The sequence below is a fragment of the Monodelphis domestica genome, chromosome 8 (genome assembly GCF_027887165.1).
Source record: "Monodelphis domestica isolate mMonDom1 chromosome 8, mMonDom1.pri, whole genome shotgun sequence".
NCBI lineage: Eukaryota > Metazoa > Chordata > Mammalia > Didelphimorphia > Didelphidae > Monodelphis > Monodelphis domestica.
Window position 1 is genome coordinate 201,892,088 of NC_077234.1, and position 18,341 is coordinate 201,910,428.

At 36.3% G+C, this 18,341-nt stretch overlaps 1 protein-coding gene across 4 annotated transcripts in view; it reads left to right on the forward strand.

Moving 5' to 3' along the window:
* The window catches only part of AFF3 (ALF transcription elongation factor 3), a 669,714-nt gene that overhangs the window by 470,567 nt on the left and 180,806 nt on the right, over positions 1-18,341 (forward strand). For all 4 annotated transcript variants that reach the window (XM_056807135.1, XM_056807138.1, XM_056807136.1 and 1 more), the window contains one exon: positions 2-53. In XM_056807135.1, the coding sequence (XP_056663113.1) occupies positions 2-53 (52 nt within the window). The remainder of the gene's footprint in view (position 1; positions 54-18,341) is intronic.

Genomic DNA, 18,341 nt, shown 5'->3' on the forward strand with positions numbered 1-18,341 from the left:
GAGAAAGGTGATGCTGAGCCAAAGAGCCCGGACAATGGTACATCAAATACATCGTAAGTTGATTTCATATTTTAATCCCAGATAATGATTCTTTAATCGGCTTTGTGATACAGAATAATGGGACTACATTTTTTTTAAATAGAAGGAAGCTCTTGTGGTTCTCTCTTGTGATGAGGTCCTTCTTTAAATGTTTTAAAGTGAAGATGCATATTCAGTTAATTATTAAGCATTAGTATCATTAATATGAATGATCTTGAGAATGAGAATGGTCTTCTACTCAACCATGCAAATATAATGGAGGTTTTGAGTATATGTGTGAAAGAGAGAATGTTTTAGAGGGGAAGGGCAATCAGAAGGTTAACTCTTTAAAATTAGTCTATCCTAACACAAAGATTGTCTTCATAATTGTGCAAACTCATCACATTCACTAAAAGATACCATGTTATACATGTATGATATAATTTTAGATCACTGTGTGTGACTTCACCCACATCTGAATTACTTGAAATACAATTAGAGTGATGTCTGATCTCTCGAGATTTTGTGTTTTTGAGTTAATAAAAGCCATCATGAAATAGACTAGGGAAAGAATCACTTGTAAAAGACTTGTGTTTCACACACAAGATCTCTTATATCTTACTAAGGCTCTTTAACTGGTGATTTTTACAATAAGTTGATGAACTTGAAGTTAAAAAAAATAATCCAGGGTTAAGACATGAACTCACTTTAGACTTGCATGAATCAGTAACAGAGTAGTCTCAGAAAAGTCATTATTTTTTTTTTAATCCCACTGGAGGAATGAGGAATGTTTCCTCCTGATAGGGAAGATTTGTAGGTTTGGGAATGCAATGCCCATAATATATGACCTAGACCTCATATTGTTTTAAATTTGAAGAGACGTTTTCTGTTGGCTTGCCAAGAAATCAGTTTGTTTCATGTTCATAAGCCATCACACAGGAAAAGAAGTCCAAGCAAGACAAAGCATTACTGAGGGTTTTTCTTTATACAAAATATCTATTTCTAAAATTCCAGAAAAATGTCCTTGAGCATAAACTAAGAAATGGATTTTCTAGATTTCTCTAGATTTCATGAAAGACAGGATTTAATTCATTAGATTACATACCTATAGTATATATGTGCATATATCTTCATCATTTATATGTAAAAAGTATACTTGTGCATATTTTAAACCTAAATAATAATGTTGCCCCGGTTTCTGATTTTATGTCTATGAGTGGCTAATATTTTACTTTGATCTAAAATGGTTCAAATAATGACCATATTTTTAAAATGGCATTGCAAGAAAAGCTAAAAGGAGAAGCCTTTTAATGCCATCTGGAGGGATTTTGGAGAACTGAAAAAGATGGAACTTTTTAAAAAAATCAGCTACTGCTCAGTATATGTGAGCCTTAAATAAACCCATGCTGGAGTGTAAACTATTTGGAAGTCAGTTTCTAGCCCATACCAATTATGAAAAACAATAATTTCTAAAATGTGCATTTTTGAAAATTGTGGATCTATGTAATTCTATGTGCATTGGGAGCAAGAACAAGAACAGCCACATTGGCCTTTATGAAATACATTTGGGAAAACCCTAGGATTTTATATTTTAAAGCCATTTGGAAAACTACATTCCGCGTAGGATGGGTTTTGCTAATAGTGGTTTGGGCACAACTAAAGGAATCATTCCTTATGAATTTCTAAAAAGTTAATTCCCTTAAAAATTGGTCTTCATAACCCAATATCCTTATCTCCCAAATTTAGGTGAAGAAATAGGTTGTCTGAGGAATTACTTTTAACTCCTGCGCAAGAGCTTAAGAATATTGTGGAGATTAATTTGAAGCTCTCTTGATTATTTGAGCAAAGCCACCCCTCAGACAGTTGCTTTATTCTACTTTGCTCAGATAACAAAAGAAGGCAAGAGAAACTATAGACTGGGCCTTCTTAAAAACGCCTTTCATGAGGATGCTACCCTGATGAGAGGGCAGCAACAAATGATGAGTGCAGAGGAATGACTAGAGGCCATGAAAAGAAAAGCATGACTGAGGAATCTGGTGGGTCTCAGGAGACAGAGCCAAGTGGGTAAATAGAGATACAGATAAAGGGTGACATGGAACCTTAGGACACGGACTAGAACTAGTATGATACACATGTCTGAGGGCAAGGTAAAGTGAGAGATCCAAGTAAAGGTGGATGATCACAAACCAAGAAATGTAAGAAGTTGAAGTGACCAGGTGGAAAGTTAGAACAGTCAACAAGAATACCAGGAAAAGAACTTGATCACTCAGGTAGTTTTTCTGCCTCAGGCTTCAGATTTTTATAAAATGGTTCCTCTGGAGCCACAAACTAATCCCTCTATGGCTAGTTGAGGTAGAGTGCATGTGAACATAGTAGAGGATCAGTCTCTGGCAGACAGAATCTAATAGACTACCATCATACCAGCAGAGTTCTGGGAAAACAGGTCTACTTGGTATATGGAAGAGTTCCATTATTTTATGAAGGGCAGAAGTTGGCAGGGTAAATGTCTCTTTTGACCCTGATCTACTCATTGCCTCTTACTCCATTTTTCATCAGTGTTATGACAGTATGATTGCTGCATTTCATAGAACTCCCAAATGATTATATTATATTAAGTTTACAGATAATACTAAAGTGGTACTAGAAATCTTCTTTTCAAATATGTTGGGAAACCATAAAAAATGAACAACTTTGAAAAACTTAGGATCTCTATTGATCACAATGACCAACTATGATTTCAGAGATCTTATGATGAAAAATACTACCTAATAGAGGGATGATGGACTCAGAGTACAAATTAAGGCTTTTTAAAACATAGTCAGTGAAGGAATTTGTTTTATGTCCTTAAGCCTTCCATGGCACAGATCCTCCCAACTTTTCAGCTTAAAACCTCAAACTTTGCCAAAAATTCACCTTGGCCTCTTGTTTCTCCCCTCTTCTTTGAACTCTGACATCATTCTGATCTCCCACCAATGAACAGGGGGCCCTTTTGCTTGCCAGGGCCAACCTCTCTCATCATGTATGTACCTTTGACTCTAGCCTCTCCCATCTTCAACAGCAGCTTGTTCTTGCTATCATCTTCACTCCATAGCTATTCTTCTTTTTCTCCTTCTCTACTAGTTCCTACTCTGCTGTCTACAAACATGTCCACACACACACACACACACACACACACACACACACACACACACACACACATACACACCACCCCCAACATCCTCTAGATACTACTATGCCTGTAAATCTGATATCTTTCCACCTCATCTCAGCAAAACTAAGAAGAATTCATCTACATTCATTTTCTGTCCTCTCTCTGTCTTTTAAACCCTTTGTAATCTGCCTTCCAATCTCATCATTGAACTAAAGCCGGTCCTTCTTAAATTACTGAATCCATTTAATTGTCAAATCTGATAGACTTTTCTCAGTCCTCATCCTTATTGACCTCTGAAGCAATTAACACTGTTGACCTCCTTCTCCTAGATAACTCTCTCCTCTCTGGATTTTCATGGCTCTACTCTCTCTTGGTTCTCCTCCTCTTCCTGACCATTTCTTCTCCTATGGCCTCATAAATGTCTTGCCCACTAACTGTGAGGCAATTATATATACATTTTATATATGAATATATAAAATTATGGCACTTCCAAACTCCAGTCCCACATCACCATAGGCATCTCCAAATGAACATGTCTAAAACAAAACTCATTACCTTTATGTCAGAACTCTCAAACTTTCTTTTTACTATTGAGGAAACACTCATCCTTCTAGTTACCCAGGTTGACAGCCTACATGTTGCCCTTGATTCCTGATTCCTGATTCTTTATTTATGTCACGTGTCCAGACAGTATCCAAATTTGTCATTTCTTTCTCTATAATAGCTCTTGATAACTGAAAATATCATCCCTCTACTTTAAACTCATATGGCTCCCTGTTACATCTAGGATCAAATTCAAATGTAAATCTGTTTGTCATTTAAAGCTCTTAACAACCTATCTTTCCAGCTTTGTAACCTAGCATTTTCCTCATTGGTTCAGCTAACCTGTCCTACTTGCTGTTTTTCACACATGCTAGGCCAGCTGCTAGGACCTTCCCCTGTAAAGCTAACCTTCCCTCTGCTCTGTGTGTGTGTGTGTGTATGTGTGTGTGTGTGTGTGTGTGTGTGTGTGTGTGTGTGTGTGGTATGTACTAATTTATGTACGTTCTGTTTCTCCTATTCAAATGAAAACTCTTTAAGGGAAATTTTTACTATTTTTACTTTTTCTTAATATCTTTAGCACTTAGCACATAATACTTAAATATTTGTTCATTGATTACTAGAAAATGTTCAGTTCTCTTTTTGTGTCCAATGCTCCCTGAATCTCTTTCTGAAGAAAGTTTTCATGATATGTAAGGGTGGGGTTTCTATATGGTCTTCTATGTAGTCTATAAGCCTTTGAAACTTCTCATTTTTTTATTCCAGTAATATGTTTCCAATGTACTTTTTGCCATCTTTTGCATAGAGGCCCCTGAGTATTCATTTATATTGATTTAATTTAAAGGATCATATTGGAGTTCTTTGTATTTACCTTCTCATCCTCGGAAACAGATGTCGTCCCATAGGATGCTTCATGGTCATCTTTTTTTTTTTTTTTTGCAAATACTTAATTAACACGAGCATTGCCAAATGAAAGAATGGCCAAGTGTTGTTTCCTAAAGGTTTTGAATTCACAAGAAATCCAGTGCTGTCAACTCCTTTCTTTGGTTCTCTGGGGAGAAACTCTGAAACATCTTTGTTTTTTTAGTTGTAATTACATTTATCTTTTGGTTTAAATTCAATGAGTCATTTAAAGTTCTCATTGAATTAATTCCATTTGTAGCAAAAATGTTAAGTTTGATTTGGTTAGAGCAACTAGGTAGTACAGTAGATAGAGCAACAGGCATGGAGTTGGAAGGACCAGGGTTCAAATGTGGCCTCAGACTCTTTCTAGATATGTAACCTTTGTCAAGTCATTTAATCCTGATCGATCAACCTTTGCCATACTTCTGTCTTAGAATTGATATTAAGGTAGAAAGTAAAGGTTTAAAAAAATTTGATATGATTGAATTCCTCCAATGGCACACCAATTTGTTGGTCATTGAATAAGTATCTAATGCTTAGAGAAACTACCTTTTTGTTCATGTTAAAGATGGTTTCAAAATTTTGTGATTCCTAGTGATTTCTGAACCCTTTTTCTATCACTCTGTCACTGCCACTACAGTAGTTAAAAGGGGCCATACAAGACTGAAATTGTTTTGTGTGTTTCTTTTTTTTAATGTGTTACCACAGTCAAAGAATTCATCACTGAGTAGACAGACTACTAGTGGCAATCTCCTCTTTATTGAATTAGGCTAGCTCTCAAAAAAGCAGACACAGGCTGATGCTGTGACCATGTACTAATACATATTCCTTGAATGAATGAATGGGAAAGCATTTTTTAAGTTCTTACATTGTGCCCAACACTATGCTGAACATTCCTGCTCTTAAGGAGTTCACATTCTAACTTGGGGAGACAATGACTATTCAAGAGTCCAGCTTGAGAGTGGAGAACATCAGGGTAGATAGTAAGGCTCAAGGATCCTTAAGGTACATTGGCATGTCAGCTGGCAATTCCTGAGGGTGTGGCAGTGTAGCAGCAAGGCAGATGGTAAGGACTAGTGGTCCTTAAGGTATAATAGTCAGGCAGATAGTATAGTATATATTTCCAGCAGCCATCTTACCACAGACACTGTAGTTGGTGGTTCCATGCACCAAAGCAATATGAGTGGCTATGTTCACCCTTTAGAGATTAGGGGGAGAGACGGGTCTTATGAATCCCAGTCTAACATCTTTGGGAACTAGAAAGTGGACCCAAGAGTCATTGTCAAGCCTATTTTGGAAGTTATGCACCTTTAGAATCATATAATCTGACAGTTAAAAAAGAACTAAGGGATCTTCTACTCTTCCCTTTAGAAATCTAACTAAATCTAATCTTCTAATCAAGCACCCACCAGAGCAAAACACCCACTAGCCATTTTATAACATTTCTCACAGATGGTCATCAAGAGTTTGCTTGAATACATCCATTGACATTCATTGACATAATTAAAATTCATGACAAAATCAAGTCTATTTCTAGATTCAGCTATTAAAAGTGCTTATTTTTGTGGTTACTTATACAGACTTCCTTTTAGATAGGCATTTTTTGCATGTGTTTTGCATATGATAAGCATTCAATAAATGTTGTCCAAAGAAATGCAGAATCTCAGAGGCCAACTGGTCTAGACCATATCTGATCCAACAACCTCTTCTACTCTTGCCTCATCAATAAGTCTACATCCTGAAGCAATCAGTTCCATTTGGGAATGGCTTAAATTATAAGATATTCTTTAATATTAAATCTAAATCTGTTCCTCTATGTCTATTAATTACTCTTAGTTCTGCCCTTTGGGAAAAACAAGTCTAATTTCCCTTTAATGTGCTAATGCTACAAATTCTCGGACCAATCAATCAGGTACCACCTAAGCCTTCTTTTCTCTAGATTAGACAACCTCAGTTACTTCAACTACTTCTTAAATGGCACTTATATTTCTCCTAAAATTTGGGCTACTAAGTGGTATACCAAATAGCATGCTGTATCTTGCTTCAGCTCTTTGATAATTGGGCAAATCAACTTAACTCCATCTGTGACAGATTTCTCATTTGTAAAATAAGAATAAGGCTACCTACCTCACAGGATAGTTGTAAGAATAAAATGAGATAACCTTTTTAAAGTTCTTTGTAAGCCTCAAAAACCTATTTAAATACTATGTATTAGCTAAAAAATATAGTGCCCACAACCACAGTACTTTAGAAGTGACCTAACCATAGCAGAGCAGAACATAACTACTATTACCTCTATAGTTCTAGGATGTATGACCTTTTTAATACAGCCTAAGTTCATATTAGTTATTTTCTTTTTTGTGAGTTAAGATTTTTTTTATTTTTTATATAATATAATATGTAACATAATGATGTAATATATATTTGTTATAAGTATGTAATAAATTATAATAAATATGTTTATGCAAGAGAAACAAATTCTCAAATAAGCTGTCAAAAAATCTATGTCTCATTCTTTTCTTTTTCTCTCCCGGCTCTCCCCTCCCCCCAAAAGGCAGGTAATTTGATTTAGTTTATGCATATATTATCATATAATACATATTTCTTCATCATTTTGTGAAACAATACACATACTGCTAACACTAGAGAAAAACTCAAGGAGGAAATAAAATGAAGAATGACATGTTTCAATCAATATTCGTTTTTTAAATGCGTATGTCAGGCTGCAATCTAATTTTTAGCATGCAGTCCACTAAAACTTCCAGATATTTTTTACTGAAACTTTTATCTAGTCATATTTAAGCCAACTTAGATCTGTGAAATTGATTTTTTGAACCCATGTTGAACTTTACATTTCTTCTTATTAAACTTTATTCCATTTGAGTTCTAGCTTTTCAATATCATTATAGATCCTGTCATCCAATTTATTATCTAACCCTCCAAACTTTATGTCATCTATATCTTCATACAAACAACTGATTAAAAAGTCTGATAGCATAAGATCAAAGCTAAGACTATATATTCTACTGGAAGGTACCCCTCAAGTAGACAGCCTCATTAAAGGCCACACATTGGGTATGGTCATCCAACCAATACAATATTCATCTAACTACATTATCATTTATACCTTGTTCTTCTACTTTATTTACAAATGTAGCAGGAGGCACCTTATCAAATGATCTGCTGAATTATTTAGTATGGGGGGAGTGCTGTCTATTACAATAACATCACTATTGGCATTTAGTGATGCCTGCTTCCCTTTCTAAATGCCCACATGAATTTCCCCCTTAATAATGTTGTCTGAAATTTTGCCAAGAATACAAGTCAAGTTTGCTAGTCTATGATTTTCTTCCTCCCCCCACTTTTTCTTTGGAAATTAGAAAAATAGATTTTACTCTTTAGTCTTTCAGTACCTCTTCCATTCCCTATGATCTTTCTAAAGCACAAACCTGACCATATCACTCTTCCCACCCTTCATTAATAAACTCTAGTGACTGCATATCACTTCAAGAATCAAATATTAAATCCCATTTGGTAATCAAAAACCTTCATAATCTAGTTTCTTCCTACCTTTCCAGTCGTTTTAAACCTCTCTCCCTACCACATAGTTTATAATTCAGGGACACTGGCTTCATTGCTATCCCTCAAACATCACATTTTGACTTCATTTTTTTTCTTTTTAAACCTTTACCTTCTGCTTCAGAATCAATACTGGACACTGGTTCCAAGGCTTCGAAGAGCAGTAAGGGCTAGGCAATTGGGGTTATGTGACTTGTCCAGGGTCACAGTGCTAGGATGGGTCTGAGGCCAGATTTAAACCCATGGTTCTTTGGACTCCAGGCCACTGAGTTAACTAGCTGCCCTTCTCCCTGCATTTTTCCTGGTTGTTCCCCAGGCCTATAATTCTTTCCTTCCTCATATCCATCACCTGGCTCCCCTGGAATTTTTCGAGTTCCAGATAAAATCCCAATTTCTACAAGAAACCTCTCCATATCCTTTGTAATGCTGTTGTCTTCCCTCTATTGATTCTATCAAATTTGTCCTCTCGGTATCTTATTTATATAGTGGTTTACATGGTGTCTTCTCCATTACACTGAGCTCCTTGAGCACGTGGGCTGGTTTTTTGTTTCATTTCTTTTGTGTTTTTTGTCTTTCCTTGTATCCCCAGCACTTAGCACAGTTCTTGGCAGGGAGTAGGCACTTTTGATAAATGCTGTTGACTCTGACTGACTGACAGCAGCTCAGCCATCACATCTACCTGCTCTTTTCATGGCCTTCAAAATAGTTAATGTGAGTCTGGTGACTTGAACTCATCGATGGTGGCTAGATGTTGCCTAACCACCTCATTTTCCCCCCAATTTTTTCCAATCCAAAGAGAATTCCTCTCCAAACAGAAAACATAGGAAACATTAAGGTTGAGCAGTTTAGTGTCCTTACTGACGTCTATTTTTATCATCTCATCCAGTCCAACAGTGGCCTCATCACCTCTTTGGTCCTCCTTTTGTCTGTAATGTAGCAAAAAACCAAACATGCCAAAAACCTGATCCTTTTGAATGATAAGCACTCATTGACAGAGAGTGCTGTAGGTCACTGACTAAATGACATGCCCACCTTCTCCACATATCTATTATAATATTCTTTTCAATTTTGAGGATAAAGCTATAGAAAGACCTCAACAGGGTGGGATATGTTAAGCACACATTTTCACATTTTCATTCACAAATACTAAACCTTGGCATCAGCTGAACTTGGGCTTTCGTTCCACTAAATATAGTTGCGTTTTGAGCCCTCAAAGGATGGATGGTGGGTGCTTTCCTCTGAGTCACTGGTTCCCTTTCCTCTCCCACTATTCACAGCTGATAGCTTTCCGTAGTTGGGGAACAAGGTGTCTCCCAAAACTGATTATACTGCAATCCATGGATATAGAATGGGATAGAAGAGACAATTAAAGAAGAATTCTTCCTCTGTCTAAATGACTTATCTCTAACTGCTTTTGATTTATTCCCGTGATATTTTCAAAAGAACTCTGTCTCAGAGAGCCTGTAAGGGGAAAAAAAGAAAAAAGAAAGAAAAGCATGATTTTGGATAATGAATGAGGTTAGTGTTTCTGTAAAGTGATGGAGGTCTTGAAAATAGCAGAGACTGAAGTCTGGTATTTGTCCACAAACCAAGGAACTGGCAAAAGTGCAATGTTGGCTTCATTGCCCTGTTCCACCTGTTTACCTCAACTCTGACTTGGAAAGTGAACCTTATGACGGTGTCAGAGTTTATTTCAGTAAATCAGCTCATGCCGTCCCCACAAAAGCATGAAGAATGTTTTAACCACTATTTCCAATGTTCAACTAACAGAGAATTCCATCCCAGGCTTTGCCTCCTAAGTAATCCCTATACCTATAGACACAGAGGTATATACTGTAGGGACCTAAAGAGAAGAGTTGTTAAACAATGAATAAACAGTGCACACACACACACACGCACGCGCACACACACACACACGCACACACACACACACACACACATGTACACACACACCTCAGAAGTACCTACATTTTTTAAGAACCGGGTTATCAGGAGGATAACTTTAAACTTTCAGATTTATCCTAGAATTATAGGTTTCAGGACTATATCATAAAGACTTAGCATTGCTTTTCCCTATATCAGATATGTGTATACACATATATGTACACATACATATGTAATGTATGTATATATATACATAATATATATATATATATATTCAGAGTACATAGTAAGGCCATAGCAAGATATTAAATAATCTAGAAACATTTATCTTTTGTTAATCTTTGTTTTTGTTGTGGTCAAAATTAATAACTAGGAGGTGAGAGGGGATCTGGAAAGGCTTGGATAAAAGGTACCACCTAAGCTATGATTTAAAGGAAACTAGGAATTAGTTGAGGTAAAGATGAGAAAAGACTGCATTCTAGACATAGAAGACTTATACAAAGACTTGTAGGCAGGATGGAAATATCATGCACAAGAAAGGCAGTTTGATTAGAGTGTTTTTGGAAAAAAAGAGTGGGGGGGGTCATCTAGGTAGGCCAGGAGGATAGACCTGGAGTTGGAAAGACCAGGGTTCAAATCTAACCTCAGACATTTCCAAGATGTGTGACCCTGGGCAAGTCACTTAACCATAATTGCCTATATCTAACTGCTTTTATGTCTTAGAATTGTTACTAAGACAGAAAAAAGTTTGTTGTTTTTTTAATGCACTTTGCACAAAGGATAATATGTTGAGATAATACTGGAAAGCTAGATGGGAGCCAGATTGTAGAAGATTTTAAATTCTAAGCTGAAGAATTTGTATTTTATCTTAAAAGAAATAATCTTTGAAGATTTTTGAGTATCAGTCATAGATGATTCAACAACTGTGATGAAAGAGTTCAGACGAGTAGGAGAGCAAGATGGTCAGATCTGACTTTAAAGAATATTGATTTTTTTTTTGACTGTAGAAAATTACCTGATAACAAGAGATAATGGAGGCAAAGGAATCCAATTCAGGTTCTGTTGCAACAGTCTAATCGAGAGATGAGGAGGGGTTAGACAGTTCTAAGCTGGACTCCACGTGAATAGAGGGCAGGGATCAAATATTAGCAATGTGATGGAAATCCCATTGTAGGGCCTGGCAAACATTAAAGAAATAAGTTAAGTCTGTCATGTAATAAATAGAATAACCAATAATACCACATGTATGCTTCACTTTTTCATGTGTAAAACACTTTTTTCATAGCACTATGAGACAGTTGATATAATTATCTCCTTTTTTACTAATGAGGAAATGAAAGAGGTTAAACAACTTGCCCCATGGTCACACTATTACTTACTAAGTCCCAGAGGCGGGACTCCCAAGTTTATAATTCCAGTTTAGTGTTGCTTCTACTATACTTCATTTCTTCAGATTAAGGTGAAGAAAAATCAAATGACTAACAAGAAATCATCAATTACTCTGTGGTAGAAAGATGTAGAATTACGAAGCATAATGCTGGGTTTGAAATTAGAGAGACCTGGGTTCAAATTCTGCCACTGCCACTAGCTATGGGACCTGGGGCAAATTGCTTAACCTTACATCCCAGTCATAGATGGGCTATATAATCTGTGGGTCTGTGTCAGGACAAGGGGTTCCTTTGTCATCATTGGACCCTATGCTTATAAAAACACAAATGCTTTGAGTCCTTTCAGAAAAGAGAATTGTTCCTAACTAGAGCCAATAGAATAGAAAATTTGGTTCCTGTTTTATGGAAACAAATATTATTAGCTTTATACAGCCCCAATCAAACCTTCAGATCACTACTAAGATGTTTATTAAATATGTTTCAAAATAAAAAGGATATCTTATTTTGCAATACCAAAACAAAAATAAGTAAGCATTTAATGACTTAAAAAAACCCAAATACTCATTTCAGTTTTTAATTGTGAGAAAAAAAAGGTGTATTTTCTTCAGTTCTGCAAGGATATTTCTTTTTTTCTCTCCCTATTAGCCAGTGTAAAGGGTTCTGTTTTCAACTTTTGCTGCTACTCTTCTAATTACCAGATAGAAACTTTTCTGTCCGTTTTTTTTAAAAATTTACAAAATGCTTCATGAATTCTAAATAGCTTCTCAGTTCACATAGGAGTCCAGAAATCAACTTAAATTGATGTTAGTCAATGTAAGATCTTAACAGCATGGGTTTGGAGCCTGAAAGGACCTTAGCGGTTAGGCAGTCCAATCAATTCACTTTATAGATGATGAAATTGAACCCATAGAGAAGCCAAATAGGTTACCCAATGGCTCACAGCTAGCAAGAGGTAAGATTTGATCCATATTCTTTGATTCCAAATTTAATGCACTCTCTGTTGTACCATTCTGCCCTACCAAACAAAACACAATTACCTTTTAAAATTTAGTAGTAAATCAGTATATTTAATATACTGATCTCACCTTTTAATCTCACCTTTCAAGACATGATAATCTTGTTACTTTTATTTAAGGGTATTTGAATTCTACTATTTTGTTTGCTTGCTAATAATTAACTTTTATTCTTCTTCTTGGTGCTTAGTCATGTTTAACTCTTCATAACCCCATTTGGAATTTTCTTGGTCAAAGTACTGGAATGCTTTGCCATTCCTTCTCCAGTGAATTTAGGCCAACAGAGGGTAATTGGGTTGTCCAAAATCAAACAGCTAGTGAGTGTCTGAGGCCATATTTGAACTCAAGTTGTCTAGGCTCCAGGGGCCCCCTGTCTCCCACTCTATCCACTGAGCCATTAAGCTGTAAAACGAATTTACTCTTACTAATGTATTTTTTATTAATTTTTACTTGCTGCCTCCCCTACCTATTCACTCTGAAGCTTTTTAAAATATGACTACCTTCCTTATCAATTTACAAGAATAGAAAAGTCACCAATAATCTTCTTTATCAATAAAACTAATGACCTTTTACCCCTGTTTTCAATCTTGTTGATCTATTGTAGCAATGACAGTGTTTTCTGGCTCCTCCTTTGACTCCATGAAACTCTTGTCCCATGGTTGCCCACATCTCTAACTACTACTTCTTATTTCCTTTGCTGGCTCCTTATCCCCTTCATCACTCTCCAAAATGAATGTCCTCAAAGATTTTAATTTTGCTTTTCTATCTATGTTCTCTCCCATGGTGATCTTATTTACTTTTATAATTTCAATCATCATCTATGTGCAAATGATTCCCAAATCTCGCTCCTAACTTTCCCCCAGAGTACCAGTTCTGGATTTCCAATTGCCTGCCACATATTTCCACCTAACTGTGCCAAACTCACAATATCCAAAACAGAATTCTTCATCTTCCTCTCCAGATCCTTCCTTCTCCATCTTCTCTATTCTGTGGATGGCATCAGTATCCTCCCAGTAACCTCGACTTGTTACTTCAGAGCCATCTTTGACCCTTCTATCTCACATTCAACTAGCTATAAGTTACGCCATTTCTACTCTGGCAGTGAACATCTTTCATATTTCTACTTCCATTGCAAATATCCTAACTCAGGCCCCCATTACCTATCTCCTGGATTTTTGTAATGGTCTCCTAATCTCTCCATTCTCTAGTCCTCCCTTTACAATTCTACCTAAAGAATTTCCCTAACACCTTGCTATATTCATAATTTTTTTTACTCAGAAACTATCAGTAGCTCCCCTTTGCACAAATATTCCAGTATAAGTTGTTGGTTTTATCAATCAAAGCCTTATACAATCTCTTTCTGAACTATCTTTCTAGCCTCATTTCATATTATTCTCCTTCATAATGTCAATATTCTGGCCAAGTTTTTATCCCCGATTTTCTCTTTTTTTCTCATTGCTTTGCCTTTATTCATACCACCCCCCATAGAGTACCCAAAATAATTTTCATTAAGTAAATTTCATTAATCATTAAATTTCCCTACCCTAATACAATGGATATACATACATTTCCTCCTGTTGAAATTCTTTCCTTCCTTCAAAGTCTACCTCCAACCTTTTCCATGGAACTGACACTGACATTATTTCCCACTCTCACTGGAAAAATAATCTCTTCCTTCCCATATTTCTTATAATACTTTTTTTAACCTTTGCCATCCAGATCTTTTTTCCTTGTAAGCTAATTTTTGTGGCCTCCTATTTCCCCCTCTAAGTTCCATCAGAACCAGATCTATGTCATAGGTTCATAGATCTAGGCCTGGAAATGATCTCATAAGTCATCTAATTCATTTACAAGTAAGGAAATGGAAACTCAGTGAGATGAATTATCTAAGAACAAACTCATAGTAAATGGCCAGGATCTGAACCTAGATCATCTGACTGAAAGTCTAGGTTTCTTCTAATGCACCATAATCTAACTCTGAAATAGTTTTGCATGTATGATTAAGGAAATATATTGGGATCACTAAGAAAGGGAAACGGTAAGCATTAGGTGCCAGCATGACAGAAAAAGTCATATCAAATTAAACTAATTTTATTTAGTGATATTTTTGATAGGAATATTAGACTGGAAATGTTGCAGACATAGTTAAGCTGGATTTCAATAATGCAATTGTTTATCTCTCATGACATCCTCAAGAATCAAGGATATGGTCTGGTTAACAGCTCAGTTAGGTGAATTTATCACAGGTTCAACAACTATACTCAAAAAACTATACTCAAACAAACTATACTCTGATTTGAACAGGTATTTTAGCATAATGGGAGAGGCTATAGCCATGGAATCAAAGGATCTGATTGCCTAGATTTGCCACTTCCTACCTGCATGATCTCATGCAAGTCCTTTGATCTCTTGAAGCCTTAGTTGCCTCTTTTGTAAAATGAAAAAATTGGATTAGTTGGATTCTAGGGGCCTTTTTAGCCCTAAATCCTTTAATGAAGAATTAAGAAATGTCCAATTCAGAGAGCAGTACCACTACACATTGATGTTTTTATTTATTGTTTAGTTATTTTCAGTCATGTCTGACTCTTTGTGATCCCATTTAAGGTTTTCTTGACAAATATACTGGAGTGTCTTGTAATGACTCCAACTCATTTTAACAATAAATAAATTGAGGCAAACAGGTTTAAGTGACTTACCAAGGGTCACACAGCAAAAAAGTGTCTGAGACCAGATTTGAACTCAAGTCTTCCTGACTCCAGGCCTGACACCCCACCCACCATGTCACCTAGCTGTATATTGACTTAGAAAATTGGCATTATGTTGTGGACTACCTTCTTATCATTTTGTTAATTATTCCCCAATCACATTTTAATCTGGTTCTTCACTATGGCGTTTTGCACCAAGTGTGGTACCGATTATAATGAACTAATGGGAAACTAGAGGGTGGGGGAATATTTAATAGCATGTTATAAGGCTTTCCTCTCAACTTTGATCTATAATGACTGTTTTGGATGAAGTTATGGAAGTTGTACTCATCAGTCTTGCAATTGACACAAGTTTGGAGAGATAGCTAATATACTGCTAATCCAAAAAGATCTTCAGATTATACTGGCTAGTGCTGAAAAGTGTGTCAGAAACCATTTAGTCCATCCCTTCTCCTTCATTTTACTGATAAGGAAACTGAGCCTTCAGGAAGTTTAGAGACCTGTCCAAGGTCCTACAGGTATTAATTATCAAAGGCAAGATTCATACCCAGATCCCATACCTCCAAAGGCTGACCTTCCAAAGCTATGGATAAAGACCACAAAACTGATCAAGAATGAAAAAGAAATCCCTCCAGTTAGAGGATGGGAGGTAACTGGCTTCATGTATTGGTTCATTTGTCAAAAAAAAGTTTGGAGTTTTAGTTCATTTAAAGTTCAATATGAATCAGTAGTGTGAAATAGATACTAAAATACTAACTAAGGAATTAGAGAACATGAGTTCAAATCCTAACTCTCACACTCAGTGAAATTGAACAGTTCACTGAACCTCAAGTAAGCTTCAGTTTACTCACTCCTACAATGAAGGGTTCATATTACAGGGGAAAGCAGCTGTGGAGTTGTTCAGTGGTTCCCATTTAGCGGTAGAGAGCTCATCACAGCAAAGCAAACTGTTAGGGTTGGCCCTAAAAATTCTTTAATGGCACCTAAGCAATAAATAATTGCAAAGTTTTATGTATCGTATATTGTTACCCTGGGAGATCACAACATCTTTTGTTGTTGTTGTCTCTTGAAAGGGGTTCTTGGAACAGCCCCCAAAAAATACAGATGTAGTGGGGCAAGTTCTAACCTTTTAGAATCCTTGTCTGCCACTTCCCACAGATAGCCCTTTCCTGCTCCTCCTAGTTGTTACTTTAAATAGTGTGTTTATTTTAAAATAGTGTTTCCCAATAGAATATAAGCTCCCTGAGGACAAGAACTCTTCCATTTTGTCTCTATATTCTTGTACATGCTTTTAAACACTTTTAAAATGTTGAGTTAAATTCAGTTAGTAGAGTATAACTTTAAAATTGCCTGGTAGTGTAGAGGAATATGAGGATGAAGGAGAATTATTTAAAAGCCTTTAAAAACTGTGTTGCATATTGAATTTTTCAAGAACAATGATTAATTGAAAATAAGATTCTTAAGTGATCTGTTATTTGGTTAAGATTCCTTGTTGCCTAGGTGACCAGTTTTCCAAAGTCTATACTCTGGGTGAATGCCGGGTGAAATCCGAAACCCTAGACTGCCCAGGAGAGTTTGGGTGGATATGTAGTTTATACACTATCAAGCTATGGCATGGTATGTAAAAACAGGCATTTAACACAACTTATTTTGTCTCCTGAGTTTTGAGCAAAGACAAAAACTGTAGTCATTTCAAGTAGACAAATTATATGTTTAAAAAATAACGACATAAAAAATGACAGGAATTCAGAATGAGCTCTGACTTTTCAACTCTGAATGATGATTGTAAACTGATTCCTTTGCTGTCCCCTTTTTTCTCCACTGCCCACCCTCCAAACCCTAAGCACACTGTAGGTCAAACTCCACTTCAACTTGGTTCAGTGCAGAAACAATGGTTTAGAAAAGGATAAAGGAGGGAGGCAGAGAGAGAGAGAGAGAGAGAGAGAGAGAGAGAGAGAGAGAGAGAGAGAGACAGGAAGGGAGGGAAGGAGGAAGGGGAGAGCAAGAGAGAGGGAGAGAGATACACAGAATTTTGGCAAAACGCCAAGTAAAATAACTAACATTTTGTAAGGAAGAAATCCTAAGACTGAGGTCATAGGATGGAAAAAGTCTGTTTCACAGACTCTTTAGCCTGAATGTTAGCCAGGTTTTTTAAAAAATCCAGGCATCCTATTAACATCTGAACACTCAAACTCATCCTGGAATGGAAAGATTTGGGGATCTGAAGAACCTTAGTTTTCAGCTTTGTTGGAATACTGATTGTTTTTCATTTCAAGGAAGTACTTTGTCGGTGAGATCCTTGGTCTCTTTTAACATCAAAGAAGGCTGAAGAATTTCATCTGTGACTACTAAGAATCCCCTACAGCTTCATGGAGAACTTTTTTATTTGTTTGCTTTGCTTTGAAACACAGATATCAGATACCTGAAAGAGAAATGAATTTACCACTGCGTAACAATCTAAGAGTTCTGCCTTGAATAGTGAGACTGGATTTTTTTTTTGGCTTTAAAAACATTTAACTGACAGTTTCAAGACAGATTAATTTTTTTTATCTCTAACCAGGCAAATTACTATAAGCAAGCTTTTTGCCTTAATCCTTGGACTGGATTTGACACACTGCTATAGGAGATGATTTTTTAAACTGTGGATGGGGAAAAACCTTTGGATTTGTTAGGATGTTATTACAAGCAAGTTTACTAGTTTTTGACTTGCTTAGCCACAGCTGGAGCCAGCCTTCTTCGGGGTAAGACCATTTCCATGTTACTATTACACCTTCAGTCTTTTAAGAGAAGGATTATTGAGCATTTTGTGAATGTGGCCTTTGAGGGTTTTATTGTCTGTTTAGCATGCAAACGGGCACTTCCAAAAAGTGCCGAGGAATTGACAGTTTCAGTATGTGCTGGTAAACCTAGAGACCCAGGCAGATGCCACATCAGGGTTATTGGAGGCAGGAAAAGAATCAGGCCATGATTTTGAATGAAAGGAAATTTGTTATTTCTTTAAGAGGCATTTAAAGGATTGCATTTATGGTTTCTATGAAAGTCAAACAACTACATGCCAGTCTCTTCGTTTGTTGATATTGCTGCAGCTATTGCTCTATATTTTTTTAAAAATCAACCTAATGGTGCATGGACTTTCACTAACAAAATTAATTAAGAATCT